Below are 14,335 nucleotides of genomic sequence, written 5' to 3'. Positions count from 1 at the left end.
TCACAGATCATTTACAAGGAATCAACATCCATGTTTGGCAAAACAGTTTCTTGGCCTTTTTTTAACACTGTATAATCATAGATGCCCACATACACTCACCCCTATGAATGCATGCACGCACACCCTATCCCTATAAGTACATTTGAAATACTGAGACGACATCACATCTTCGATTGACGAAGTCATCACGGACGTCTCGTAATCAAGAGAATGTCTTGTTCTACTGAAGGAACATTCCAGACAACTAGAAATAAATCCAGCAAAATGCGAGACTTGAACTCTTGTAGGCCGGTTCCATCACAAGAAACCTAACTACGTTAAGGGGAATACCACACCTGAAATGCTCTCATGATACTAACTTCAAAAAATCAATTTTAGATGTTTAAAAAATTCTGATTTTTTTTGTGAATGTTGACAGTGTACGTGACTACAATCCCTAAAAAAAAATAAGATCCAAATTCGAAATACAATTGAGAAAAAAAATGACAAATCAAAAGCAAAATTGACACTATTCACATCAGGATTTTTCTTTTTTGTTTCTCAATGTACGTTTGGAATTTGAAGCTGAAAATTTTAGGGGATGTAGACACATTCCTTGTGAACATTCATGTTTTTTTCAGAAATTTTTGAAATGTTTAAACTTGATTTTTTTTGAAATGGTATCATAGGACAATTTAGGGTGTGGTATCACTGGATATTCTCCCCTACGCTCAGTTCGCTTCTTGGTCATTAACGTGTGCCTAGTCATTTTTTCCTTTTGTGGCCTATTTTACAACATGTGAGTAAAATGGACCTGATCATGGGCAGCCTAATTCTTTTTATTTTTGCCAGAATTGGCACCCTAACTCAACGCCTAGTGCCTAAAAAGCATGGTTCAAAATTAAGGACAAAATCCCAAAATGACTAAAAGGTGAATTTTATTTTGAAACCATCTATAATTATATTTTTATTCTAAAATGATTAAACCGATTTAAAAAGGCAGTGCTAGTGTCTTTCAGCCCAGGCTCAGGCTTGGTCTTTTGAGATTAAGGTTTCTTAAGCCCAACATGAAACTAGCCAATTGCCTGGGGATATGATCAAGTCTAGACCAATAACTCCAAAAGAAAGTGTAGTCCAATAATGTCACGCTAAAAAATGTCAATAGGTTTGCTTCTGCAGCTAGCCAACTAGGATGCTCCTGATTTTTTTGTGAGTTTTTTGACTTTCGGCATAGCCCGCTTTTATTCACAAATGACACTTGGGTATCACTTGATCATGCATGTCCTATAGCTGAACTTGTCAGAGTTCATGTATTTTACAAGATGTTTTTTAACAAAGTACATTCGCAGATGCTCACATATATGTAAATACACTCACCCTATGAACTCACTTGTATGGCTGCATGCATCATTCTAATGCAGAGGCCGGATGTGATCCTCCTTTTCAAAAAAAAGTGAACTCACTTGTATTTTACAAGATTACAAATTAACTTGTTTATCCGGAAGTCACCAGTAGCATTTATTTTTTTCCCTACGCACGGGCAGTCGGATCCAAAGAAGAATCTGTCCTAGTTGTTCATTATATGATATGAAGACCATGAGATTGTGACACTGAATAATTCAGACAAAATCATGTCACACAACCTTTCTCCTTTTTTCCCCTTTATATGGGGGAAGAAATCATGTCACATTCTTTTAGCAAAAAAAGTTCCCCATTTGTGTTCCGGTGTAGGGAAAAAAATAAATTGGCGTATTTTTTTTGGGAGGAAAAAAACAATTGCCACATTTCCCAGCAACAAAAAAAAGGCTAATTTCTCAAAAACAATTGTCGCATATTCTTGGCGTGTTGCACTTTGGGTCCTTCAGCTAGAAAAAAGGCCCGCGTAAACGGCCCAGCAACATTTGCAGTTGAGCAGAGCAAGGCCCACTCGCGGCCCGTGTGAAGCCGTGCACAGAAAGAAAGAAAAGGAAAGTAGGACACCAAGGCGAAGCCCAGGAAGAGAGCGCAGTGGAAGGCGAGAGGAGGAAGAAGAAGACGCGGCATCATGGCGGCGGCTCATGCGGCAGAGGCGTCCCCCACCCACCGCGCGTCCATCCAGGCGACGTCGACCCCGCCGTACCCCAGCGCGGCCCGGATCGCCGACTCCTCCTGCTTCCCCCAGTACACCGCCTCCCTCAAGTGTACGCATCTACCGCCCCTAATCCTAAATTTCTAACCCAAATCACCCCCGGTTCACTCTCTGGCCATGATTTCTGGAAAATTTCGTGTGTATTTGATGAAATCTCTGATGATGTGCCGTGTCCCCAGGTCTGGAGACCAACCACCAGGACAAGAGCAAGTGCCAGCAGCAGTTCGACGACTACAAGGAGTGCAAGAAGAGGGAGGTTCGTTTTTGTTTCCCCAATTCCTCTCTAGCCTTTTCTGATGGTGTATGATGGATGGCTTCCAATTGATGCGCGCATCTGTTTATTACTCCCTCCGCTCCAAAATACTTTGTACTAACTGTACAAAGTTGAGTCATCTATTTTGAAACGGAGGGAGTAGTAGGTAAAGTAACATGTGTTTGTTTAGTGCTCTTAGAAACTTGCTGTACTGGACCTGGAGCTTAGTTCTTCAAGTATAACCTTTTAAAGCAAAAATTAATGCACCTCATTGTTAAAAAAAATTGCTTGCGCAACTGCTTTAAGCACTGTTGGTACAACATGAACTGGACTTCTTGCGAAGGAATCAGTGACTGTGTGCTGTTAATACTCAATGATATCCAGGAAATAATTTTCTTGCAAAATGCTTTGCTCTAACATGATTGAGTGTGTATACAAGTCATGTTTATTGTCGGGTAAGTAACAAGTGCATAAGCATTAACGTTAACATCCACGTGCAGAAAGTTCATTGTGGCATGGAATGTCAAATCGCCAATGAAATGCAAACTGCAATCTACAGTACTGACTTTACTGAGTTCATAACTACGAGTGCAGACATGCACATGCCGAAATATATTGAAACTTGATAGTACCTCCTCCTTTTGATACTTCCTTTCTTTGTAGTGAGCTGGTATATACTACCTCTGTTCTTAAATATAAGACGTTTTGGCAGTTCAAATTAAACTACCAAAACGTACTCCCATCGGAGTGAGTATTATATTTAGAAACAGAGGGTGCAGTATCCACTATCCTGTACAAGTCTAGGCTTGGGAATGTGCTTACATTCTGTTCTCAGTCACCAACTTCCCTCCTGCACTGCAGTCCAGTTATGTGCATACGATCTCTTCTGATTACAGAAACAAGCCTCCAGGGTGAGCCAAGTAGCTACCTTTGGATGCTCTATTGAGAATTTATAAGGTCGTGTTTGGTTGCCTGCATGAGCCCTGTCCTGGTCCGCCAGAACTCCCATTTGCTGATGTGATCAGTCTTCCCACCGTGTTGATGCTGTATTAATTTGTTCACTCTTTGATATTGCTATCACAGTTCTTTATTTTAGAACATGTCCATAGAAATAGGACACGATAGAAGGGGTTTATTGTTCATATTTTATCATTCATTCCTTCTTGCTCCATGGGAACTAACTTTTGGTCAAACCACATAAATAAAAGGTATATAGTCCTTAAATATATGAAATCCATTACCATGGGCTTCTCTGAAATCTAAATTCTTTACATTCCTGATCTATATTTAGTCATCTTGTGGTCATTTATTGTACAACTAATCTTCTAGCTACTCACTGGAACCTTCCATGGTGCTTCTTTACCTTGCTGAGCTCACTTTCCGATCTCAAAGCATCAGTGCGTCATCATATACAGTGGTGTCACTTGTACAGGGTAGCACTCTGACCCCAACCTGTGTGATGTCTTATATATTTGACGAAACATCTAGGGATACACATCTCCTTACATCCCTCTCATACATCTTTAGCAGATCTCATAAGATCTGAAACCTGGAAAGTGTTTGTGTGGATAAGGATATAAATAAGACCCAAAATGATATCATCATTTCAATTAGGTCTGCATATAAATTTCTGGGTTTCTTAGCAAGTCTGCATGACATACACTTCATTCAAATACCACACATATATTTCAGGTTACCTGAACTAATGTTTATCCGAATTTCACTTTTAAATATGAAATTTTCCTTGTATGTAAATGATACTGAACAGTTCTATGTACATATGCTAGGTCGCTGCTTCATATTGCTTCCTTTTTCTGAGAGTTGTATCTCACATTACGCTTGCACTTCATTGTTCACAGAGGGAGGCTCGGCTGGAACGGAACCGGAGCCGGACATTGTTCGGGTGAGAAATTGGAGGAGCACTGTGCAACTGGAAGAGTTAATGCTAGTGAAACCATGACTCAGTTGATTTCCTGATGTTAATTTAAGCTGTTGAAGTTAGAAAACAGTAGAGCACTCTGGGTTCAGAGAGATGTAAGGACAAGATGTCACTAGAGAGTTTAATAAAATTGTACCCCCCCCGGAAACGCTTGAAACCGCGTCAAGCCGATGTGGGATGTTTTTGTATTTCAGTAATTTATGTTGTTTTGACGTCCTATTGAATTCTGAAAGACTGTAAGAGGTTTATAAACAAATAGTTGGAAGAAGTCTTGTGATTGCGAAGTTTCGTCGGAACAAAGAGGATATTGGGGTTGTTCTCTCCTGTGCCAGGCAGAACACTTTGATGTCAAGTGCTGTGCCTGATGTCAAGTGTTTTAAATAGGAATTTTTCCTTGTATACTTGGATTGAACTTGGGGACTTGAGGATGTCAAGTGATTTGCTTGATATCTTCAGCCATCTCAAAACCAAAATTAAACTTAAACACCGGAAGAGCATCATTGTGTGGGGGCGGCGGTCCTCTCCAGGATCACTGCCCACTGCTCCGCATCCAAAGGTTCGCTGAACTATGCCGTCAATTTGGGAATTCAAATTCGTTAGGCGAATCTTAGAGAAGTGTGTCCATGTCAGAGATAAATTTAGCTGAAATTCCATGACGTTTGTAGAGTGACATCCTGTACTTTTCCTGAAGATAACACAATTTTTGTCACTACACGTGCATAGAATGGCTTTAGTACCGCAGGTGTTCTGGAGCTTCATAAGACTGGAGACGCAGAAAATGCAAGCTTTAGTTAGGAGATCAGCAGCCCAGCTTCAAGAGGGAGGGCACTTGTGGCCGCACAAGCATCGCCCAGCCTAATGAGCCATCTTCTGCTGACTTTGATGAAGAGGGAAGCAATTCTGGAAGAAGAAACTTTGTCTCAGACACCAGCGCGCCGCGCAAAACCGAATGGTAACTCTAGGGACGAGAGGACCAGGGCCATGTGTTCTCAGAATTCTGTCATGAGGCAATACAAAGCCGACGATGATTCATATTTTCGCGATGAAGAGGCTATCTGGCCCCAAAGTTTGAGGTAAAGCCGTGATGTTACGTCTTATAGAAGAGAAGATCAGAAGCAGAAGGTCCCTTTAGATACTGGATTTTTCAGTTGCAGACATTTGGGTTTCCTCAATCATCACATATTCAGGTAAACACATTTTTCTTTTCTTTTCGTTTTGTTTACTGCACTGAAAAACATATTGAATTGTTAGCTTAGTGTCCATAAATGTTGCATAGTTCAAAATTGAAGGAAGGAAGAAGCTATGGGGATCCACAAATCATCTCCCAGGAACCCACGGGTCATAATATCGGCACCTACTGCTGAACTTTCTTCTCAGGTATACTATACTACTTGCTGAATGTGATGGTTATGAGGCTTTATGATAACCTGCTGAGTCATTTCTGCAAATACCGGTCCTTCAGAATTGCCGCTCAATATCAAAATCTGGGGTTCCCTTCAGGTCTATGGTTGCAAACGGTGAAACGGTGGATTTCGACATAAGACGCAGCTAGAAAGCCTTGATGAAGACCTAGATGTACTATAGCAACACCTGATCGTTTCTTGTATCTGCTTCAGGAAGGCTTTCATGCAGCTAAATAACCTCAGATGGTATGGCTGCTCCTATATCCAGTCATTTTTTAAGTTGAAGAGAGAAAAATAAGTGGATGCACTAGCTAGATAGCCTAAGACCTAAGTTAATACGTTGTTCCCCCTAATTGCAGTGCTGTGTTCGATTCGATGAAGTGGATATTGTTAGATGTGTATAGTTTCTCTTGCACTTTACCATACACATGTATATGTACTGGCTTTTGGCCCTCCTGTCAATGTAGTTGCCCATTCCTAACATGGTATCAGATGCTTAGGTTCCTCTCCCGCTCCCGTCCCGCACGCTCGCAGCTCCGTGCCTAGCTCCCCCGTCACCGGCCTCCCTCTACCTCGTCGCCGGCGCCGGCCACCTCCTCCCTCGCCCCCGCCTCTCTCCCTCCCCGCCACCACGCCGTCTCGCCCCGAGCTCGGCCGCGGCCTGCCGTCGCTGCCCCGCGCCTTCCCGTGCTCGGCCGCGCCCGGCAGCTACCTCCCCGCGCCCGGCCGCCTCCTGCTGCAGCCGGTGCTGCCCAGGGCCGGCCCCTCCCACGCTCGCCCTCCCCCCCCTTCCTCCATCGGGGCTGGATCGAGCCAGCGCGAGCCCGATCCCGATCTGGATCGGGGTCTCCTGTAGCAGTCTACTGTAGCAGTTGACAAAAAAAAGAGCTCCTCATGTCTTCTTTGGGCTATGTCGCCGTTCCTCGGTGCTCGGTGATCTTCGATGGCACCAACTATGCCGAGTTTGCGGGCTTTATGCGTATCCATATGCGTGGTCTCCTTCTGTGGGGTGTTCTCTCTGGCGAGGTCCCCTGTCCGCCTTGCCATGTTGCTCCAGTGGCTCCTACCCCGCCAGCACCGCCGGTTCTTGCTGCTGATGCTTCTCAGGCTGATCGTGATGCCGCCAAGGCTCTCGATGATACTGCAGTTGATGCCTATGATCAGCACATGTCAGCCTATTCGGATGCCCTTTCTGCCTATCGTGATGATCTGTCTGCTTACACTCAGTGGTGCAATGATGATGCTCGTGCTGCTGCTGTTCTTACTGCGAGTGTCCTTCCTCAGTTCGCCTCGGAGTTCATGGGACTTGGCACAGTTGCAGCGATGTGGTCTTATCTCTGTCAGCGCTATCAGCCCTCTGGTGATGCTCTCTACCTATCTGTGGTGCGTCAGGAGCATGCACTCCAATAAGGTGATTCCTCTGTTGATGAGTTCTATTCACAATGCTCTGCCATCTGGCGTCAGCTTGACTCTCTTCGGACCGTCGTTTGTGGAACTTGTCGTTGCTGTCAGACTACACGGTCCGATTTGGAGTTTCAGCGGGTTCACGAGTTCTTATCTCGTCTTCGCTCTGAGTTCGAGCCTCGCCGTGCTCACCTGCTCGCTCGTGGTCGTGTTCCTATCTCGGAGGTACTTGCTGAGCTTCGTGCTGAAGAGACCCGCCTACGCTCTGTTGGGTTACTTGTGGTTCCATCAGTGTTGGCCGCCCGAGCTCCTATGCCACCTGCTCGCCTCACCGCTCCACCGCTCTTGCCTACTCCTTTAGGGTGGGTGGGTCGTCCTTCTTATGCTGAGAGGGGCCGGTCGCGCCGTGACACCTTCTGTGGCTAATGCTCCGGCCAGGTCACCCAGAGTCTGATTGCCGTGAGAAGAAGCGAGACCAGAGGCGCTCCTCTTCTAGTGGGACTCCTGGATCCTCCTCGACCCCGTCACTCACTGACCAGGACATTATGAGGCTCAAGCGTCTCTTAGCTTTCTCAGGCTCTTCGTCGACCGGTTCCGCTGCTGCTGTGACTGCAGCCACTGCTCCACCACCGCAGGCATCTACATAGTCAGGTACATCTTCGTGGGTTCTGGATTCTGGAGCCTCTTTTCATATGTCTTCTGATTCTTTCGTGCTGTCTTCTCTCGGACCTCTTGATTCGCCTGTTAATGTTCTTACCACTGATGGCACACCTCTTCCTGTTGCTAGCCGTGGTCTTCTTTTCACTCCATCTTTTTCTGTTCCTAGTGTTTCACATGTTCCTCGCCTCACCATGAATCTTTTTTCCGCTGCCCAACTTACTGATTCTGGTTGTCGTGTCATTCTTGATACCGACTCTTGCTCCATTCAGGATCGTCGCACCAAGGCTTTGGTTGGTGCTGGCCCCTGGCGCCGTGAGTCAGAGGGCCTTTGGGAGGTTGACTGGCTTTGTGTTCCTTCCGCTGCCACCACTTCAGCCAGCTCCCATGCTCTTGCTGCCCCTTCGTCTGCGTCCTTCCAGCAGTGGCATCATCGCCTTGGTCACATATGTGGCTCTCGCTTGTCTTCTTTAGTTCGTCAGGGCCTCTTAGGGTCTGTATCTGGAGATGTTTCTTTACATTGTAATGGCTGCAGACTTGGCAAACAGACCCAGTTACCTTATCCTACCAGTGAGTCGGTATCTAAGCGTCCTTTTGACTTAGTTCATTCTGATGTATGGGGTCCTGCTCCCTTTGATTCGAAAGGTGGTCACCGCTACTATATCTTGTTTATTGATGATTTCTCTCGCTACACTTGGCTCTACTTTATGAAATCTCGTAGCGAGGTTCTCTCTATATACAAACGTTTTGCTGCCATGGTTCACACCCAGTTTTCCACGCCCATTCGTACTTTTCGTGCTGACTCCGCTGGTGAGTTTATCTCCCAGCTGTTGCGTGGTTTTCTTGCGGAACAGGGTACTCTTGCCCAGTTCTCATGTCCTGGTGCACATGCTCAGAATGGCGTTGCCGAACGTAAGCATCGTCATCTACTTGAGACGGCTCGTGCTCTGATGATTGCCGCTTCTCTCCACCTCATTTTTGGGCAGAGGCTGTTTCTGCATCCACCTATCTCATCAACATACAGCCATCGACTGCTCTGCAGGGTGGTATTCCTATGGAGTGTCTCATTGGTCGCTCTCCTGACTACTCAGCTCTTCGTATGTTTGGATGTGTGTGCTATGTCCTTCTTTCCCCGCGAGAACGCACCAAACTGACTGCTCAGTCGGTTGAGTGTGTTTTTCTTGGCTACAGTGATGAGCACAAGGGCTATCGCTGCTGGGATCCTGTTGGTCGTCGTTTGCGCATCTCGCGTGATGTGACCTTTGACGAGTCTCGCTCTTACTACCCACGTCCTTCTACCTCGAGCTTCTCCGTGGACGATCTTTCTTTTCTTCTTCTCCCTGATACACCCTGCTATGTGCCTCCTCATGTTTTTCCTCCTCCGCCTGCACCTCTCCTTCCTTCTCCTTCACCACCGACACCATCTTCCCCATCCTCCTCCTCCAACTCTCCACCATCATCTCCAGTCCGTCGCCCTCTCTCACCATTTCCTCTTCACTATACTCGTCGCCCTCGTTCTGAGGATGTTTCCCCTGATGCGCCTTCCACCTCTGGTGCACCTCCTTTCACGCCTCCCCCGGTTCATAACCTCCGTGCTCGGCCTCGCCCCCCGCCTGATTGCTACTCTCCTGATCGGTACGGTCTCTCTGTTATTGCTGAGCCCACTTCCTATCGGATTGCCATGACTCAGCCTGAATGGCAGCTTGCGATGGCCGAAGAGCTTGCTGCCCTTGAGCGCTCTGGCACATGGGATCTGGTTTCCCTCCCTTCCGGTGTCCGTCCCATCACCTGCAAGTGGGTCTACAAGATTAAGACTCGCTCTGATGGTTCTCTTGAGCGCTACAAAGCGCGCCTTGTGGCCCGTGGTTTTCAGCAGGAGCAGGGACGCGATTATGATGAGACATTCGCTCCTGTGGCCCACATGACCACTGTTCGCACTCTTCTTGCTGTTGCTTCTGTTCGTCATTGGTCTATCTCTCAACTTGATGTTCAGAACGCTTTTCTTAATGGCGAGTTGCGTGAGGAGGTTTATATGCAGCCACCATCGGGGTACTATGCTCCTGATGGTTTGGTCTGTCGACTTCGCCGCTCCCTCTATGGTCTTAAACAGGCCCCTCGCGCCTGGTTTGAGTGCTTCGCCTCTGTGGTGACTGCCGCTGGCTTCTTACCCAGTGATCATGATCCCGCGTTGTTTGTTCACACGTCTCCTCGTGGTCGGACTCTGCTCCTTCTCTATGTTGATGACATGATCATCACTGGTGACGACTCTGACTACATAGCCTTTGTTAAGGCTCGCCTTCGCGACCAGTTCCTCATGACTGATCTTGGTCCACTTCGCTATTTTCTTGGGATTGAGATCTCCTCGACCTCTGATGGCTTCTACATCTCCCAAGAAAATATATTCAGGATTTTCTTGCTCGCGCTGCTCTCGGTGATGAGCGCACAGTTGTGACTCCTATGGAACTCAACGTTCAGCTTCGTGCTTCTGATGGTGACCCTCTCCCTAACCCCACTCGCTATTGTCACCTTGTTGGCAGTCTTGTCTATCTTGCTGTTACGCGTCCTGATATCTCCTATCCTGTTCATATCCTGAGTCAGTTCGTTTCAGCCCCCACCTCTGTCCACTATAGTCATCTCCTCCGTGTTCTACGATATCTTCGTGGCACGCTCTCTCAGCGCCTTTTCTTTCCCCGCTCCAGCTCTCTTGAGCTCCAGGCCTACTCTGATGCTACCTGGGCTAGTGATCCCTCTGATCGACGCTCGCTGTCTGCTTATTGTGTCCTCTTGGTGGCTCTCTTATTGTCTGGAAGACAAAGAAACAGACTGCCGTTTCTCGCTCGAGTACAGAGGCTGAGTTGCGAGCCATGGCTATGCCGACGGCTGAGGTGATCTGGTTACGATGGTTACTTGAGGACTTTGGTGTGTCTGCTACTACCTCGACTCCCTTATTGTCAGACAGTACTGGTGCTATCAGTATTGCGCGTGACCCGGTGAAGCATGAGCTCACCAAGCACATCGGTGTGGATGCCCACTTTGTGCGTGCTGCTATGCAGGATCAGACTCTCGCTCTTCACTATGTGCCCTCTGAGTTACAGTTGGCGGACTTCTTCACGAAGGCACAGACTCAAGCGCAGCATAGTTTTCTTCTCTCCAAACTCAGTGTTGTTGATCCACCATGAGTTTGAGGGGGTGTTAGATGTGTATAGTCTCTCTTGCACTTTACCATACACATGTATATGTACTGGCCCTTGGCCCTCCTGTGAATGTAGTTGCCCATTCCTAACAGATATTTCATTTAGTGAAGAAGGCCTTGAACAAGTGTTTCATCAGTTGATTACTGTTGCATCAGTTGATTGCTCACCTTCTTAATTTCTGTAACCTTGTACTCCCTCCGTTCCTAAATAGTTGTCTTTCTAGAGGTTTCAAATGGTGACTACATACGGAGCAAAATGAGTGAATCTACACTCTAAAATATGTCTATATACATCCGTATGTGGTGACCATTTGAAATCTCTAGAAAGACAAATATTTAGGAACGGAGGGAGTACTATGCTGCGTATACTTTCTGAAAATGCTTCTAGGAAATATACTCCTCAAGTGACATATCCCTTGTTGCTACTGATATCGTTTACAATTTTAGATTTTTTGCATAAGATACAAACGACTCAGATATGTAATTGCATAAAACAATGGTATTGGTATCATGTGGTATTGTTCTCCTAGAGTGATTACAATTTACATTGGTACTGTTACACTACAGATACTTGTGGACTGCAGTGGAAATGATGATAAGTATCCGGAAAATGCCTTTTCGAACAAGAGAACAACACTTCTAAAGATTATTGGGGAATCTCCAGTTCGAAAAACAATTATTTTCTGCAATACGGTACTAGGTCCTCTCCCCTGTTTATCTCTGTATATATCATTATTCATCAATACCAAATATAACTTGCTCAAAAAATAAAAAATCAAACATAACAAAGTCCCACTGTCTGTCAACTAGTCACATGATTTATGTTCCCAGATTGAAACATGTAGTAAGGTTGAGAATGTGCTGACGCGGTTCGACAAGAAAGCGTCACAGATCAAGGTTCCACCATGCATTGGAACAGGTGAAACGCATCGCAAACACGAAAGAGTTCCTGAAGACAGGTGCGTATTCAACTAAAGTGCAAAGCATTCATGTTCAGATTCAGAAGTGGCAACTCACTGTTGGTGGCAGATTCATACGAGCATACAGTAATGGTAGTACTACATCAAACTGGACTTGTTAATGTTGCTGTGCTGATAAGTTCAGAAAGATAGTAGAAAGCATGCAGAAGAAACAGGGAGCTGCTGCTGTTGCATGCAGTTAGACAGTGCTGTTGGATGTCTTGCCTTCGCTGAAGATGTGTGGAACAGCTAGCTGATCGAAGCAGATTGAACTCGGCTGGCTATTCGCGGATGTGGAAGAGCTGGAGCTGGGCGTTGTGGAGGATGGCGCGGGTCCGCTCGTTGGCGGCGTCGCGGGCGCGCAGCTCCCGGATCTCCTCCTCCCACTTCTCCACCCTCTCCTTGTGGATCCTGGGAAGGCAATACAGCAAACAGGTGATGGGCAACCGAGGAGCGAAGCACGGCGGTGCGATGCCGCTTGCTGCGGCGAGTTTCTTACGTGCACAGGCGGTCCTCGAAGTCGGCGGCGAGGTCCTTGAACATGGCGCGCCCGGAGTCCAGCATCTCCGACACCTGCAATGCAATGCCACCCGCCAACCGTTCATGTCTCCGGCCAGGCCATCGCGGGCCGATCATGACGGGATCGATGGAGGAGGAGGAGAGCGTGAAGAGGCGGGGGTGGACCTTGCGGGTGAAGTTGTCGATGGCGAGGAGGATGCGCTGGACGTGCTCCTCCGTCTCCGCCGAGCCCACCACCTCAGCCTCCGCCGCCGCCACGACGGCCAACTCCTCCCCGTCCATCTCCGCCGCGCCGGTCCTCACGGCGACCCCGGAGGACACCGCCGCTGCCCCTCCCGCGCTCCCCTGGCTCCCGGCGTCGTCGTCGTTGCTCTGCACAAACGCGAGGAGCTTCAAGTTGAATATAAGCTGGTAAAAACTCGAATTAAACTCCAAAAATCGACGAGTAGTTCCTCATCAGCGAGGGAACAAAACACAGCGAGGCACACCCACATCCCATCAGATCAGGTTCGATCAGTGTCGAAATTCGAACACGAACCGGAAACCCCGTCCCCAATCCGACTCGAATGCTCTGCTCTACATCACATGCCCCGCCCAAAATGCCGAGGTCGATCGGGGTCGAATTCGAAATCTCCCCAAGCCAAACAAAAAAAATCCCCAGTCGCTCACCACCGCCAGGGAACAGACGAACAACTCGTCAGAGCCCAATAGCCAGACCAACGCACGCACGAGCGCGAGCAGAGCAGATCAAGCTCACGTGAGACAGCACGGAGGGGGAACAGCCACGGTCCGCGTCGCGGCCCCGAAACCCTCGCGCAAAAACTGCTCGCGGCGAGCGAGACACGCGCCGACGCACCCCAAATCGGCGGACGCGCCCGGGAACACGAATCTAACAAGCAGGAGGGGGGGGGGGGGGGGGGGGGGGTAGGGGGTCGGCCGTAAGGTGCTCTCACCGTGCCGGCCGTGCGCGCCCGCTTGGCGATCTCCCGCCTCGCCTCCATTCCCTCGCGCTCGCTCGCTCACAGCAGAGGCGGCGAGAGAGGGTAGGCAGCAAGAGTAGAACAGCAGGGAGATGGCCGGATCACAAGGAAGGATGGGGTATATGGGCAGCGTAAGCGGACTGAGAGCCGGGCCGTTGGGCAGGGCCTACTGGGCTTCCACAGAACGGGCCTCCTTCCGGGCTATGTGTCAAAAGGTTTACTTGGCATGCAAGTTTGGCTGCCAGCTTGCGACAGCGAACGAATTTGGATCAAACTCTGCTGCCTATATTAGTTGAAAAAAAGTGTTTCTAAAAAAAAGATGAAACAGTAAGTAATGAGCCAGAAGTGGATTCTGGATCCTTAAATGAAGGACGTCAATATCCACCACACGTGTGGCATAATAGGTATTCGCGCACACATCGTGTATGGCATGAGCAAGGGGCAGCCCACACAGGCTGTGTGTGGGTGAATAATAGAACTGTCCACACGTGTGGGCGCAGCTACTTCGTGCCACACGATCAACAAGTACTACCCATCCTCACCCCGCGCGTGTGCCACGAAGCAAATATGCCCACACGTCCTGGCGCAGCTACATTAGGTAGCCGCGGGTTGACGATTTATTTGCCATCCGGGATGACAAATATAGTTGTAAAAGCATGGCAACTCTCTCTGTTTTGGTTAACTATAGTTGCCATGTCTAATTTATGGTAGTTACCACATGTAATCAAAACATAGTTGTCGTGTGTGATTAACTACTTGTCACATATGGTCAAACAATAGTTGCCATGTGTGTTTACCTAGTTTCCACGTGTGGTTAATTACGGTTGCCATGTATGTTTACCTGATTGCCACGTACACGCAATTGCAGTTGCCGTCCAGCAAACGAATCATAGTTGCCATGTGTGTTTACCTAGTTACCAT

At 47.7% G+C, this 14,335-nt stretch overlaps 2 protein-coding genes and 1 pseudogene across 2 annotated transcripts; 2 read left to right on the top strand and 1 right to left on the bottom strand.

Moving 5' to 3' along the window:
- The first annotated feature begins 1,933 nt into the window (after nucleotides 1–1,933).
- Nucleotides 1,934–4,583, top strand: LOC109750715 (uncharacterized). Its single transcript, XM_020309666.3, has 3 exons — nucleotides 1,934–2,159; nucleotides 2,287–2,363; nucleotides 4,220–4,583. Exons 1-3 carry the CDS (start codon nucleotides 2,024–2,026, stop codon nucleotides 4,265–4,267), a joined length of 261 nt encoding a protein of 86 aa, XP_020165255.1. The 5' UTR covers nucleotides 1,934–2,023; the 3' UTR covers nucleotides 4,268–4,583.
- Nucleotides 4,470–11,788, top strand: LOC109750693 (DEAD-box ATP-dependent RNA helicase 50-like; annotated as a pseudogene).
- A 134-nt stretch (nucleotides 11,789–11,922) lies between these two features.
- LOC109750716 (uncharacterized) lies at nucleotides 11,923–13,520 on the bottom strand. The gene is made up of 4 exons (XM_020309667.4): nucleotides 13,388–13,520; nucleotides 12,600–12,806; nucleotides 12,415–12,488; nucleotides 11,923–12,326 (listed from the first exon to the last, which is right to left on the bottom strand). Exons 1-4 carry the CDS (start codon nucleotides 13,433–13,435, stop codon nucleotides 12,197–12,199), a joined length of 459 nt encoding a protein of 152 aa, XP_020165256.1. The 5' UTR covers nucleotides 13,436–13,520; the 3' UTR covers nucleotides 11,923–12,196.
- Between the last annotated feature and the right edge of the window lie 815 nt (nucleotides 13,521–14,335).

Source organism: Aegilops tauschii, chromosome 2 (genome assembly GCF_002575655.3).
Source record: "Aegilops tauschii subsp. strangulata cultivar AL8/78 chromosome 2, Aet v6.0, whole genome shotgun sequence".
Classification (NCBI taxonomy): domain Eukaryota; kingdom Viridiplantae; phylum Streptophyta; class Magnoliopsida; order Poales; family Poaceae; genus Aegilops; species Aegilops tauschii.
Note: the sequence above shows the minus strand (reverse complement) of the source record. Positions and strands in the feature narration are given on the sequence as shown.